The sequence below is a fragment of the Lactuca virosa genome, chromosome 1 (assembly GCF_052849685.1).
Source record: "Lactuca virosa cultivar CGN04683 chromosome 1, Lactuca_virosa_CGN04683_v6, whole genome shotgun sequence".
In the NCBI taxonomy this organism is placed as follows: domain Eukaryota; kingdom Viridiplantae; phylum Streptophyta; class Magnoliopsida; order Asterales; family Asteraceae; genus Lactuca; species Lactuca virosa.
The window spans coordinates 178,879,969-178,895,056 of record NC_136426.1 but is presented as its reverse complement, the minus strand read 5'-3'; the positions used below and the strand labels follow the sequence as shown (position 1 = coordinate 178,895,056).

At 35.7% G+C, this 15,088-nt stretch overlaps 1 protein-coding gene across 2 annotated transcripts; it reads left to right on the top strand.

Moving 5' to 3' along the window:
* The first annotated feature begins 8,692 nt into the window (after window positions 1-8,692).
* On the top strand, window positions 8,693-14,586 carry LOC145161903 (putative serine/threonine-protein kinase PBL22). Of its 2 annotated transcripts, none has more exons than XM_079081373.1 (8): window positions 8,693-8,862; window positions 9,250-9,440; window positions 11,702-11,802; window positions 12,669-12,790; window positions 12,863-12,956; window positions 13,034-13,141; window positions 13,221-14,138; window positions 14,265-14,586. In XM_079081373.1, exons 2-8 carry the CDS (start codon window positions 9,338-9,340, stop codon window positions 14,277-14,279), a joined length of 1,461 nt encoding a protein of 486 aa, XP_078937499.1. In that variant the 5' UTR covers window positions 8,693-8,862; window positions 9,250-9,337; the 3' UTR covers window positions 14,280-14,586. The 2 variants fall into 2 exon arrangements, with proteins under 2 accessions (XP_078937499.1, XP_078937500.1); XM_079081374.1 differs by lacking the exon at window positions 8,693-8,862 and adding an exon at window positions 9,070-9,117.
* Window positions 14,587-15,088: the final 502 nt, after the last annotated feature.

The window sequence follows — 15,088 nt, the reverse complement described above, 5'->3', positions numbered from 1 at the left end:
AGCATACTATATGATTTACCCAATAGATTGATGGACTTAATGGATTAAGTCCTTAATGAGTTAAGTAAGAAACACTTAACCCTAATCGTCATTTTATGTGGAAACCCTAATTTTACTTGGGCCTTAAGTTGGGCCTTTCTATTGTACTTTGGTGATTGGGCTAATAATGGGCCATCCAAGAACAAGCAAATGGACTAGAATAATTTAATGGGCTTTAGGGTAAGGCCTATGTGAGGGGTTTGGGCCTAATTTGGAAAATTAGGCCATAGATGGGCTTTTATGATTATGAGATATTGGGTCATTAGAAATGTCAGATGTTTGAACTGGACTAAGTAGTTGGCCTTAGAATAAGACCATGTAAAGGTTTGGGCCCAATTTGTAAAATTGGGCCATATGTTGGGCTTTGACTCATAGTTGAATTTTGGGCCTTTGGATTGGGCCTTGGGCTTGAATCAAGCTAAGATAGGGGTAAATCAGTCTTTTACCCCAAGCATGGACTTATGGGTATATGTTGGAACATAATTGCTGATTGGGTGTTATTTTGATGATTGATAGTTCGAGAACCTGTCATCCAGCAGTTAGAGTTGTGTCTATGGGACTTCAGCAGTGTGAGGTGAGTTACCTTCCAGTAGAAGTGGGTCTAAGGCCACAATGCCGACCCACTAGTAGGAGTTGTTTGTTAGATGATTATCTTTGTGATAATTATCTGGTATGTCATTATCTGTTATGTTTGTATGCTAGGATGCTATGTGATACATGTTAGTAGTAGTAGTAGTAGTGAAATAGTCCCCAGATACCGGTTGAAAGATACCGAAGGGGTCGTCAGAACCCATGCATGCCTAGCAGTATGTTTATGCTATGTTATTATGTGGTAGTGGTAGGGGTGAAATAGTCCTCGTTATCCAGTTGAAACAGACCGAAGGGGAGGCCAACACCCAGATATGCTAGGCGATTATCCGGTTGAAAGGGACCGAAAGGGAGGCCAGCACCCATATATGCTAGACAGTTATCCGGTTGAAAGAGACCGAAGGGGAGGCCAGCACCCAGATATGCTAGGCAGTTATCAGGTTGAAAGAGACCGAAGGGGAGGCCAGCACCCAGATATGCTTGGCAATGTATATGTTGTATGGTATGTGGTATGATGGGGGAACTCACTAAGCTTCGTGCTTACGGTTTTCAGTTTTGGTTTCAGGTACTACGTTTTCAAAGGACAGGAGCCGACTTGATCGCAGCGCATCACACTATGTTTTCCGCACATGAGATCTTTGGGATTACACTCTGATATTGTTTTATGTTAATATGTTTTGATTATTTACACTTTGGTTTTGACATGGGATGTTATTATGGAGGTTACTATACTAACTGGTTTTATAATAACTTATTTAAAAACGAAATTTTTTGTCTTGAATTTTGGGATGTTACATCCTCCAATAAGGCCCATAAGTCTTTCTTCTTTAATGGGCCTAACATCCAAGGTCCAAAACAATAATGGGTCACAAGTCCCAAAAGGCCCAACCATGCCACCTATGGTCTAATAACAAGTTCAAAGGCCCATTTACTCTAATAGATCCAGGCCCAAGGTCAAATAGGGCTCAAATGGCTCAAAAGCCCAACGTAAGCCCAAAACTCACTGGAAGCGTACGCCCAACGTACATCATCAGTACACTTAGCGTACTAGGTCCTTTGGTCGTAAGCGCAACGTATGAACTAGTACGCCCAACGTATAAGCTGTTTTGCACAAATAGCCATTAAGTGCTTAATTCATGTAGCCACTTCGTCCAATTCAAGATCTTGGTCATTTTAAAGGTCCTAGGGCATAAAGTTGGCAACTTTATGCCTTTGCATGCCATATGGGAACCCAACACCACATTTAATCCATTAAGACTCCCTTTAAGATCTTAAAGTCATGCATGGTGCCATAACAACCATCAAGTCAGCATTTTTATGCTTTTAACATGCCAAAGGAACTCACATCTAACATTTCTAACCTCTAGAGTTGCTCAAACTCACAAGAGAGGATCCATGGACCAAAAATGGACTTATTACCAAACCCTAACTCAAACGAGCAAAAGGATTAGCAAGATGGGAGCTTTTTACCTCCAAAAGCTCCTCAAGATGTTCTAGATGCAGGATCTAGAAGCTCTCCCACGTCCAATACTTTCTCACCTCCTCCTTCTTCTTGCAAACACACCAAAAAGGGTTACTTTTGGCACCTTCAAGCTCAAGGATTACTCTCAATGGTAACTAGGGTTTTAGGGACGTTTAAAGACAGTGGGGGCTGGTAAGGAAGAGGGTCTAAGTCATAAATGAGCTTAAATAGGGCTCAAGTCCGATAATTAGGGTTTTAGCTTTTGGCCTCGTACGCCCCACATACAAGCTTGTACGGCCCGCATACGAGCCTCGGCTACCCGATGCACACACTTGTGTATGCTAAGCGTATATACATGTACGACCAACATATGGAGGGTCCTCTTTTGCCAACTTTAAATACATCAAGGGCTTAAAATGAAATACTTGGATTTGGATGTTATAGTAATATGATAGTCATTCTTTTCACCCCAAAATATGAAAAAAGTAAAAAAAGATTGTGAATACTCACAATAGTATATAACAGTATAAAGTTTAGTGACTTCATAAAATGGAACAGACAGTTTATAAATGAGTAACATGCTTTCCACCTTACAATATTAAAAGAGTAAAAAGGGTTGCAGATACTCATAGTAGTATATATCAGTAAAAAGTTGTAACGCCCCGATTCCCGAGTATCAATTTATAGTTATAAATTCTCATGGTGTTAAGGTCTACTCGACGAGTTGGTGGCCTAACTCGCCGAGTAGCAGCGGGTTAGTCCGCGAGTTTAAGTGACCTACTCGCCGAGTCCAAGAAGGGACTCGACGAGTAGGAGCTGGCAGATAAAACCCTAAATTCCGGGGATTTGCACCCTATTTAAGGACCACTTATTCCCCTTAGTCTCTCTTACTGCCTCCCTTGAGTTCATAAACCCTAATTCGTGGTTGCTCTCTATAATTGTGTGCTCCTTAGCTTGGAAGAGGGATCTTTGGAGTAAAAAGCTTGGAGTTCAAGAAGTTTGGAGCAAGGGGCTGTTGTAGATCCGAATTCTTCTCTGTCTTGGTATCATTTTGGAGGTAACAAGTTGTTACCTTGGCTCTCTCTTAGTTAGATCTCCTCATTATGGGTTGGGATTTTAGGGTTTTTGTGGTGGTTCTCCAATTTGGGTCAAGATATGAGGTTGCAATCTCAGATCTGGACTCCTTTAGCCCCTATTTGTCATAAAGTTCCAGTCTTTGTTGAGCTATGGCCTTTCCTTTACCTTAAGCCACTCCTTTAGCTTGTTTTGGGCCATTATCACCTTGCATGCACGTAAAGTTTGCAACTTTACGTGATAAACATGCCCTAGGAACTTAGATCTGCAGTATGGAGTCTTTGCATGATAAACATGCCCGATGCACACACTTATGTATGCTAAGCGTACATACATGTACGCCCAACATATGGAGGGTCCTCTTTTGCCAACTTTAAATACATCAAGGGCTTAAAATGAAATACTTGGATTTGGATGTTATAGTAATATGGTAGTCATTCTTTTCACCCCAAAATATGAAAAAAGTAAAAAAAGATTGTGAATACTCACAATAGTATATAACAGTATAAAGTTTAGTGACTTCATAAAATGGCACAGACAGTTTATAAATGAGTAACATGCTTTCCACCTTACAATATTAAAAGAGTAAAAAGGGTTGCAGATACTCATAGTAGTATATATCAGTAAAAAGTTGTAACGCCCCGATTCCCGAGTATCAATTTATAGTTATAAATTCTCATGGTTTTAAGGTCTACTCAACGAGTTGGTGGCCTAAATCGCCGAGTAGCAGCGAGTTAATCCGCGAGTTTAAGTGACCTACTCGCCGAGTCCAAGAAGGGACTCGACGAGTAGGAGCTGGCAGATGAAACCCTAAATTTCGGGGATTTTCACCCTATTTAAGGACCACTTATTCCCCTTAGTCTCTCTTACTGCCTCCCTTGAGTTCATAAACCCTAATTCGTGGTTGCTTTCTATAATTGTGTGCTCCTTAGCTTGGAAGAGGGATCTTTGGAGTAAAAAGCTTGGAGTTTAAGAAGTTTGGAGCAAGGGGCTGTTGTAGATCCGAATTCTTCTCTGTCTTGGTATCATTTTGGAGGTAACAAGTTGTTACCTTGGCTCTCTCTTAGTTAGATCTCCTCATTATGGGTTGGGATTTTAGGGTTTTTGTGGTGGTTCTCCAATTTGGGTCAAGATCTGAGGTTGTAATCTCAGATCTGGACTCCTTTAGCCCCTCTTTGTCATAAAGTTCCAGTCTTTATTGAGCTATGGCCTTTCCCTTACCTTAAGCCACTCCTTTAGCTTGTTTTGGGCCATTATCACCTTGCATGCACGTAAAGTTTGCAACTTTACGTGATAAACATGCCCTAGGAACTCATATTTGCAGTATGGAGTCTTTGCATGACCTAAAAAGCATATGTATGGTTGAAGGATTGAAGGGACTCGGCGAGTCGCAAGGTCGACTCGGCGAGTCATATGAAGATGGTCATGAACTCGACGAGTTGGATGAACAACTCGGCGAGTGCGATGAAGATTGCCTTGGGCTCGGCGAGTCAGATAAGTGACTCGGCGAGTCGGCTAGGGTTTTCCCAACCTTTGGATACGTATGAACGCGGCGAGTTGTAAGGGGAAAAATCGACGAGTTGGCCAAGGAGTTTACGGCCACTGACTCTAGAAACTCGACGAGTCACTCAAGTGACTCGGCGAATTGGCGAGTTATGTCAGGAACTCGGCAAGTAGCTGAGAGTACTCGACGAGTTGAGGTCAACATGGACTGTTGACCTTGATAGTTGACTTTGACCTTGACCAAGGGTTGACCAGTTGACTTATGAGGGTATTTTGGTTAATTGAATATTGATAGCAAAGGACATTGGTGAATATAAGTATTGGAGTTGGAGCTACATTTGGAAGAGTTTGACACTACCTTCCGAGCTACTTGCGAGGTGAGTTATCCTCACTGTACTCAAGGGTCTAAGGCACCAAGGCCGACCCTTTGATTTGTATTTGGAATTGATATTGTTATGATATGTTAGATCGGTATCCTGGTAGATAGGATGGTTGTATGTTGGTATGATCTGTTAGGTCGGTATTCTAGTAGACAAGATGGTTATATGTTGGTATGGTATGATAGATCGGTATCCTGGTAGAAAGGATGTGGTTATGCTTAGAGACCTGTAGTTGGTCTGACTGTCTGTATGCTGGTAGGAGATTACCTGTTATGTGTGCACATGATTGATTGGTAGTTGAGGGTATTCCATCCCGAGGATGATAGGACCCTAGTATGTTATCTCTATAGTTTGTTACATGATTATCTGATATAGGTGCACATGTTTGATTTGTTGTGCGCCGAGAGTATTCCATCCCGAGGATGATTGGACTCGTAGTACGTTGGCATTCCAACCCGATGGTTGATGGGTCTGGGGTATTCCAACCCGATGGTTGAGTGGACCCATAGTATGTTGGCATTCCAACCCGATGGTTGAGGGGCCTGGGTTATTCCATCCCAATGGATGAGTGGACCCATAGTATCTGTGCTATGTGTGTAGTGTGTGGGCATTCCAACCCGATGGTTGTGGGCCGAGAGTATTCCATCCCGAGGATGATTGGACTCGTAGTACGTTGGCATTCGAACCCGATGGTTGAGGGGCCTGGGGTATTCCAACCCGATGGTTGATTGGACCCATAGTATGTTGGCATTCGAACCCGATGGTTGAGGGGCATGGGGTATTCCATCCCGACGGATGATTGGACCCATAATATGATGTTTTTTATTATATGTGTATTGTTGTGTGTATGAGTATTTTGGGGGTAACTCACTAAGCCTTCGAGCTTACATTTATCGATTATTGTTTCAGGTACAACGGATGACCGCGGGAAGGCGAAGGCGTGACCGTACACTTCCTCGATTGATGAATATGATTTCTGGGAACTCTGATGTTTAAACTATTTTGAAAACTAATTGTAATAAATGAATGGTTTTAAATGATTTAAAAAGTTTTAAATTGGCTCAAATTTTATGGGTGTTACAAAAGTTTAGTGATTTCATAAAATGATATGAATAGTTTATAAATTATCACTCCAAAATATTAAAATAGCAAAAAGTAGCTATGAATACTCTTAATAGCATATAACAATATAAAGTTTATTGAGTTCCTAAAATGACATGCACAGTTTATAAGATAGTTGGATAATTCACATGTGAATGTGATTACTGAGCATACACTAAGTTGTTTCTAACTGTTTCGACATGTCTACTATGTAATGGCTTAGTTTCTACTAGTAAGTCTAGAATGATTTTTGTCTGTACATGAAATTTCAAGATCTTCATGTTTGGTAATAGCATGAGATTTGACGGTTGTCACAACATTACATCTATATGTGGATATGGTCCATATACTATAAACCTTTAACCTTTTAAAAAACAAACATCTTAATGTTTCTTCTCTAACCCTTCATAAACCATTGATAGAAACCCCACAAAGTCCTTTATATATATATATATATATATATATATATATATATATATTTTGCCTATGATATAAATTAGAGTTTTCATATAAGGTTCCATTTAACCTTGACTTGTTGACAAATGTCATGTTTTTCTTTCCTTTTCATAGATCTAGATCTTTAGTGCTCAAAGCTATAATATAAAACGGAGATAAAAATTAGACTGAAAATATACACCAAAACAATTTGAAAGATGTGCCGTCTAATTAGGGAAAATAACTTATTAAGGTAATTAACTTTTCGGTATGTTCACATCTGTGTAACTATCTTTTTTTTGTACACATCTAGGTAACAAACTTGTTGGAAGTGTTCACATATGACTATTATGACCTGCTATAGCAGGTTAAATCCTAGATGTGAACGCTTTCAACAAGTTCGTTACCTAGATGTGTACAATAAAAATAGTTATCCAAATATGAACATAACGAAAAGTAAAAATAAATTACACGAATGGTCCCTATGGTTTGAGAGAATTTGTGTTTTTGGTCCCTAACTTATTTTTTTAACTTAGATGGTCCTTACTGTTTATTTTTGTTGCGCGTTTGGTCCCTGTCCTACCTAAAAGACTATTGCGTCTTTATTAATTTATTTTTTAATTAATTTTCTTATTTATGTATTTATGTTTTACATATTTAAAAAAATTAATAGACCCCACATATTTGTATCTCCTCGGATGATCCCTACTGTTTATTTTTTAATTAATTAATTTTTTTTAACTCGGATGATCCCTACTGTTTAATTTTGTTACGAGCTTGGTCTCTGTCTTACCTAAAAAGACTATTGTGCCCTTATTAATTTATTTTTTTAATTAATTTTCTTGTTTATGTATTTATTCTTTATATATTTAAGAAAAAATAGTAGACCCCACATATCTGTATCTCCTCACCATCCCATCTCTCATCCTTTTCAACTTCTATTTATGTTGTTTCGCCAGAGTTGAAGTACCAAAAAAAGAAGGATGGTGAAGACGTCGATGTTATTAAAGATGGAAAAGAAATAGAAGTTAGGGAGGATGAGAGATGGGAGGGTGACTGGCAAATTAAATTTCTCAAATGTGGTTTCAGGTGTACAGTGATGAGATACAGATATGTGGGGTCTATTAATTTTTTTAAATATATAAAAAATAAATACATAAATAAAAAAATTAATTAAAAAATTAATTAATAAAGGCACAATAGTTTTTTAGGTAAGACAGGGACCAAACGCGCAACAAAAATAAACAATAGAGACCATCCGAATTAAATTTCTCAAATGTAGTTTGAGGTTTATGGTGAGGAGATACAGATATGTGGGGTCTATTAATTTTTTTAAATATATAAAATATAAATACATGAATAAGAAAATTAATTAAAAAATAAATTAATAAGGGCAAAATAGTCTTTTTAGGTAAGACAGGGACCAAACGCGTAACAAAAATAAACAGTAGAGACCATCCGAGTTAATAAAATAAGCTAGAGACCAAAAACACAAATTCTCCCAAACCATAAGGACCATTTGTGTAATTTATTTTTACTGTTCATATTTGGGTAACTATTTTTTTTGTACACATCTAGGTAACGAACTTTTTGAAAGTGTTCACATCTAGGATTTAACCAACTATAGCAAGTCATAATGGTCATATGTGAACACTTCAACAAGTTTGTTACTTAGATGTGTACAAAAAAAACATAGTTACATAGATGTAAACATACCGAAAAGTTAATTACCTTAATAAGTTATTTTCCCGTCTAATTACTATATACGTCTTTCACTAAAATAATAACTACAACAAATGAAAAAAAAAGTTACATAACATTATACACAAAACTATTTAAACATTATAATCGTCAAATACAAAAAAGAGTATGTAAAAATAATTTAGATTACAATTAATTGCAATTAAAATAAGAAAATTTTAAGTTTATAATAGAAGTATAACAAAGTGAAAATTAATATTTTTTATATAAAATTCAAACAAATAAGCCAAACACACACCCGACAATAACACACCGACCGATGTTGGATCATACCGAAAGCATAAAAACTTTAATCTTGGTATTATTTTAACCAAAAGCCAACTCTTTAATCTTTTTTACTCGTCCATAATTAGCGGAATTCCACGTTGACGTTCTCTCATTCTCTCCCACTATAATTCTCAGAAGCTAGCTTTCTGCATCAAAGCCTCCTTACTCACAGATACTTTATTTTTGGGAAAAGGCTTACTATGATGATGAGAAGTTTCTTTCCTTTGAACGATTGATGATTTCAGTTACTTGGTAAGTTCATAACTCTCTTTCTCATTATTTTAGCAATTTCATCACTATCTAATGAAGTTTCACTGCTCGAAGAAGAGATCAAATTACTGTAAGGGTTGCGATCTTTCCGGTATCAAGTTGTCTGATAACAGGCAGATTGAATATCTGTGTTATACGAATTTGAGATGTTTGATGAAGTGGGTTTCTACTTTCTTGTGATTTTGATTATTGTAGTCGAATAGTGACAAACTGAAAGGAATTGAAGCTCTTCATAATGTAATATTCTTGCCTCTTTAAGATATTAAAGCTGTGGAATTTATATTAATTCAATTAAAACTGATTAAAAGTAGCCTGATTTGTTTTACTGCAATATTGTATTTGTCTGATTCTGATTGTTTGTACCAACAGGTAATTTAGAGTGAGCTCAAGCTCTTCTATACGAAGATCTCTGAAGCCCTAATGTCTTAAAAGAGACAAGGGCCTTTGGTGGGAGGTTATGATGGATAATATGGCAGTGCCTTCAGCTCTATGTGATATTGTGCCTATTTTAAATTTTGCTGATGAAGTTGAACCTTATCACCCGAGGGCTGCATACCTTTGTAAGTTCCTTTTTTACTTTTTATATGTGTAGGTGTTGGTTTGAATTTGGTTTTAGGAATGAGCGGTTTTCGACAACGTTTTGTATTTTGTTTTATTAGAAGTTATTTCGACAACCTTTCCATAGGGGTGTCAAATCCGGCAATCTTATCCTATTTTTGTCTGACACGACACGACGCGACAAAGTTTTATAACACGAACACAACAAGACGCGACAAAGTTTTATAACACGAACACAACAAGACACGATGTTGTGTTTGTTTTTAACTAACACGAGCACGAACCAATTAAAAACGACAACCACAACACGACAAAGATAACATAAAATAACATTTAGTTTATTTAATTAATACTTAATAATAAATAACATGACAAACACAAAAAAAACACGTCAAACAAATGCTAAATCGTGTCAATTTCGTGTCGAATTTTGAACACGAACACGACACGACATTGTGTTTTTTACACTCACGAACACGAACTCGAATTTCAGTTTCGTCTCAATTTCGTTTTATGTCGAATACTTTTGTCGTGCCGTGTTATAAATTATCACCCCTACCTTTCCATGTTATTATTCACGAAAAATTCATTATGTTTTTCATCATAGGCAATACCGCAATAGTAAAGTTAAAATGATAATAGTGCATCTTCTCAAATAATTGGTAGTTAGGCTAGTCCTTGTTAGTTTGCTTATGCTTGAACTTTATTTTGTATTATTGATTTTTGATTTTTCTTTTGTTATGGTGTCTTAAGTTGTAGCATTTTCTAGAACTTTTTACTATCTGAAAATACAAATTTAATAGTTTTTTACAGGGATATTTTAAGATGTTATTCCGACCATTTAGTAAGCTTAAACTACTTATTTCTCTTATAGCTAGGTTGTGTCCATTTTCCTCCTTACATTTGATAATATTTTATGCACACCCTAGTGATTTTTAGATACTGAATATGTATTAATTTTTTATTACAAACTAGAATTGAATATAATATATGAAATTTATATTATTAAAAATGAATTATCAAAACTTTCAAAAAAACAAAAATATCAAAGATTAAAAAACACTGCAGTCACATATATAATAATTAATCAAAATTTTATTGAATTGAAATAATAATTTAGCTAATGCTATTTTTTCAAGAAATATGACGTATACTTAAAAAATGACAAATTATATACTATAAATAACATATTAGAAAGACAACAATAAATTAGTTAATTTTAAAAAACAAGCTTTTTGAAAAGGTTGACGATTTGAGAGTTTGTGAGTATAGGCTTTTGTTAAATGGATATGTTCTTAGAGCATCCACAATGGTGAGTTCAATAAGAGAGTTGAAGGAGGTGTCAAGTCTATGTGTCATTCAATGGACTAAACTATATCATTGTGAGATGTCACATTGACATTCAATGGATTTGGAGTTCAATGACCATTGAACTCTTCAATAGGAAAAAGGAAAGTTTTTAATTCATAAATATTTATTACAAATTACATTTTGTAACATTCTATTGAACTTTGTAGAGTTCAATGCATTGTAGGGAAAAAATGATAAAATTGTATGGATTGTAGAAAGATGATGTGACAACCCATTGAACTCTGTAGAGTTCAATGCATTGTGGATCCCTTTAGCTTCATATGGAAGCAATAGTTTTTATTATATGCATACGAGGTAGAAACTACTTTGAACACGATGCTTCATGAATTAGCTTATTGCAAAAACTTCTAGAAAAACATATTTTTATTCTCATACTCATATCTTCAAAGGTTATCCATATTTTTTTAGTATTTCATATTTTTCGATTGTTACACAAATTTTGAGAATAATATGCATGAAAGTTTTACATCGATTTGTAAGGAAAACAGGCAACAAGCTGCGTTGTTAATCTTTACTGGATGGAAAACTAATTATTTTAAAAACTACATCCATAATCTAGTCATAGTATTACTCTGCATGACCCTTTAAACTCTATAAATGAGCTCCACAACATCTGCTACAAGGAAACCAAACCATATCAAATGTGATACTTTGTACTCTGCAATATTTTGGTGGATAAAAAACTTGTATATATGTTTCTAATTTGAATCAAATAAAGATTGTGTCGAGGAAGAGTAAAACAGGGAAGGCTTATTCAGTGCTGAGTTTATAGAGATTATGTTTGAAATTGAACTTCCTTGCATTTTAACCGGTGATAGCATTGAAACATCTATTAGATGGTAGTGCCCATTTTCTCAAAACTGAATGCCATGTATATAAACCATTTCATCAGGTCGAATGCATGCCCTTGATAAAGCTCATAGACAAGATCCACTATCAAGTGGTCGTGGTGTTCATCAATTCAAGACTGCCCTAATTCATCGCCTACGCAAGGTACATTTTCTCTCCCTTTTCCTATAATTCAGTATTTGATTTTGAAATGAAGTAATATTATGGGGGTGGAAAATTCTATTCAGTATTGTTTTTATCCGTTTGTTTGTAACACGTTTATTTAAAACAAAGAACGGAAAGAAGTTTGTTAGTGGAAAGTTGAAAAGAACTTTGTACTTGAAATTGACAACTTACAAATCCTGGATCTTTGTTGCCCTTATACCTGCAATGCAACCAAAAATTGCTTCGGTAGGTAACCGAAAAACTCGTTTCATGTGATCTCTATTGACAGGTTACATGAACAAAAAAAAATTCATCATTTCAGGTGTCAATTGACAAAAGTTCCCATCATAAGAAAAGAATAGGAAAGTGAATTTAATTGGTGGAAGTTTAGCAACAGAAGAATATGTAGTGTGGGTAATTTATTGCTTCCCGGATCTAAGCCCATTTTAACGAACTGAACTTTTAGTTATGTGATCGTTGAAAACTTTATACACCATTAAAGTATCAAATAAAACTTACACATAACAGAAAATATATGTAAGCTTTTTTTTTCTATATAATGATTACTGTCTCATTAAAACCTCATTCTTAACTACAATTTGAAAGCCAAAAAGTTTATTTTATTAGTCAGAATCTTTTAAAAAAGATGATAGTGTAGGTTAACATGGCCTTAATTTCTTTTCTTATACTATTAATTGATGCACGCCAAAAATGTCAAAACTTATTTCAGTCTTTTGTTCTTCATCACCTCATGTATCCTTGTTTGCTTATGCAAGTGCTTAAATGACCATATTTACTCCATTGCCACTGGAAACTTTTTTACTTCGATTCTAAGATTATGAACTCCATCATTGTATTCTATTCAGGAAAATGCAACAACATTAAGAGGAAGAATAGATACTGATGCACGTGAAATGCAGGCCTTTTATCGGCATTATTACAGCAAGTACATTCAACGCCAACAAAATGCTGATAAACCTGCTGATCTGTAAGCATTTTTTTTGTGTCTTATTTTGTTTAATATTCGATCCTCATTACATAAATTTACTTCTAATATCAGTACCCATTTTCCAAAAGAGTATCAAATGGCTGCTGTCCTATTTGAGGTTTTGAAGGCTCTCAGTCTGGAAGAATCCATCGAAGTGCCAGATGAGGTAAATTCTGGACACTTCTCTTCCTTCAGAAAATTCATTTGATGATTGCTTATATTTGTTTATGCATGTGTCCATAGATATTAGAAGCACACGCACATGTTGCTGAGATGGTAAAATTGTCTACTCATGGTATACTTCCAGTCGAACCTGAAAGTTCAGATCAAGCACTAGTAAGATATCGAGAGGTTAGTTCAAGAAATTGTGTATATATGTATGTATTCTGAGATTCGATCAATATTAAATTAGTCTATATCTATGTCTCAGATCAAACAACCAAATGACTTCAAAATCCCCCTTCAGACCATAAAAGATTGTACCCAAGACTTTGATGAAAGAAATTTTATCGGGAAGGGTGGGTATGGAAGTGTCTACATGGGAATCCTCTCCTGGGGTGATCATGTAAACAAGCTAGTTGCTGTAAAACGACTTGATGTCAAAGGATTTCAAGGTACCAAGGAGTTCCTCACAGAGCTCACAATGCTTTCACAGTATCAACACGAGAACATTATAACCCTTGTTGGGTTTTGTGATGATAACAAAGAGATGATTTTGGTTTATGAATATGCAAGCCATGGAAGTCTAGACACATATTTACGTGACACTACGATTTCGGGTGGATTATCGTGGCTACAACTCCTCAACATATGCATTGGTGTTGCTAATGCATTGGACTATCTTCATAATTATGTGGCAGAAAAACATAGAATAATACATAGAGATATAAAAAGCGCGAATATTTTGTTGGATGAGAATTGGAATGCAAAACTTGCGGATTTTGGGTTGTCAAGGATAGGTCTAGCAAATCAAGAGAACACGTTTGTGATAACTAACTTGGCTGGTACACATGGTTATTGTGATCCACAATACGAAAGAACAGGTTTTCTAACAAAAGAATCAGATGTCTATTCTTTTGGTGTAGTTTTATTTGAAGTATTGTGTGGAAGGTTGGCTTGTGCTTTGAATTATCATGATGAGCGGCGATTCCTCCATCATTTGGCCCGAACTTGCTATAGAAATAAAGAGCTAGACAAGATTATTGATCCCAGAATAAGGAAAGATATCAAACCAAGGGCATTGAGCAAGTTTTCAACTATTGCATATCAATGCTTGCAAGACACTCGGGAAGAAAGACCTACAATCGCTGAAGTTGCATTCCACCTTAAGGAGGCCATGAAAAATCAAGTAAGTATAAATGGGGTTGTAATTGATTTCATCCTTGGACTTTTTTTTTAATTAATAAGAGGAGAAAATTATCAATATAAAAATACACATGTTAATGACTTGTCATTTGTTTTCATTCATCATCAGTTGGAAGATGAATAACTCGTCAGGAAGGGAACACCATCGTAACTTTTACCATCCTCTAGCGCTACCTCATTTGGAGCCATGGGACAATATATGTTACCTATCCTAACAAGACACTCTCACCCCTCCCCCTAGCGATGTTTATTTCCTATTTGGTTGTTGGATGTTTCCATCATTTCAGAAACGTCTCCTTTGTTTTCCTTGGTCCTCAATCTTATGCTTTTGTTTCATTCTTTCTTCTTGTATCCGTATGTGCATTGTTTCACTCATTATTCAAACATATTTTTCAAAAGGAAATAAATTTTGTATGCACTTTTTTTGGTTATCAAGTGTTTAAAATCATTGAAGTTACTCAATTTCATCTGCAACTTAATGACTACAATATTGATGTACGGAGAATTCCTTCTTCACGATCAATTTCAACCCCTTGAATGAGAATACAAAGTAATGGCATGAGTTTTCTATTGGCATGTTTTGACCTAGGTCACTTCGAGATATATATTGTCATAAAAACCAAATAGATAGTGAGAATTATGACGACACTTGGTGCATGTTTTGGCTTATTGCATAGACATGTAACCATAGGTTAGGGTTTCACGGGGGTAGCATCTAAGGTAGTACATAGATTCTTTTTTAGCACACATCTATAGACATCTATAGAAGAAGAAGAGAACCAAACGTCTACACTCTATAAGAAAAACTCTTTGTTTTATAAAGTTTGCAGACCGTTAAAATAAATTAATTTGTGTAACTTAATTTTTTTTCTTATTTCCTTTTTATCAATAGTAATCTATATTTTATAAAAACAACAAAACTAAATTTCAAAT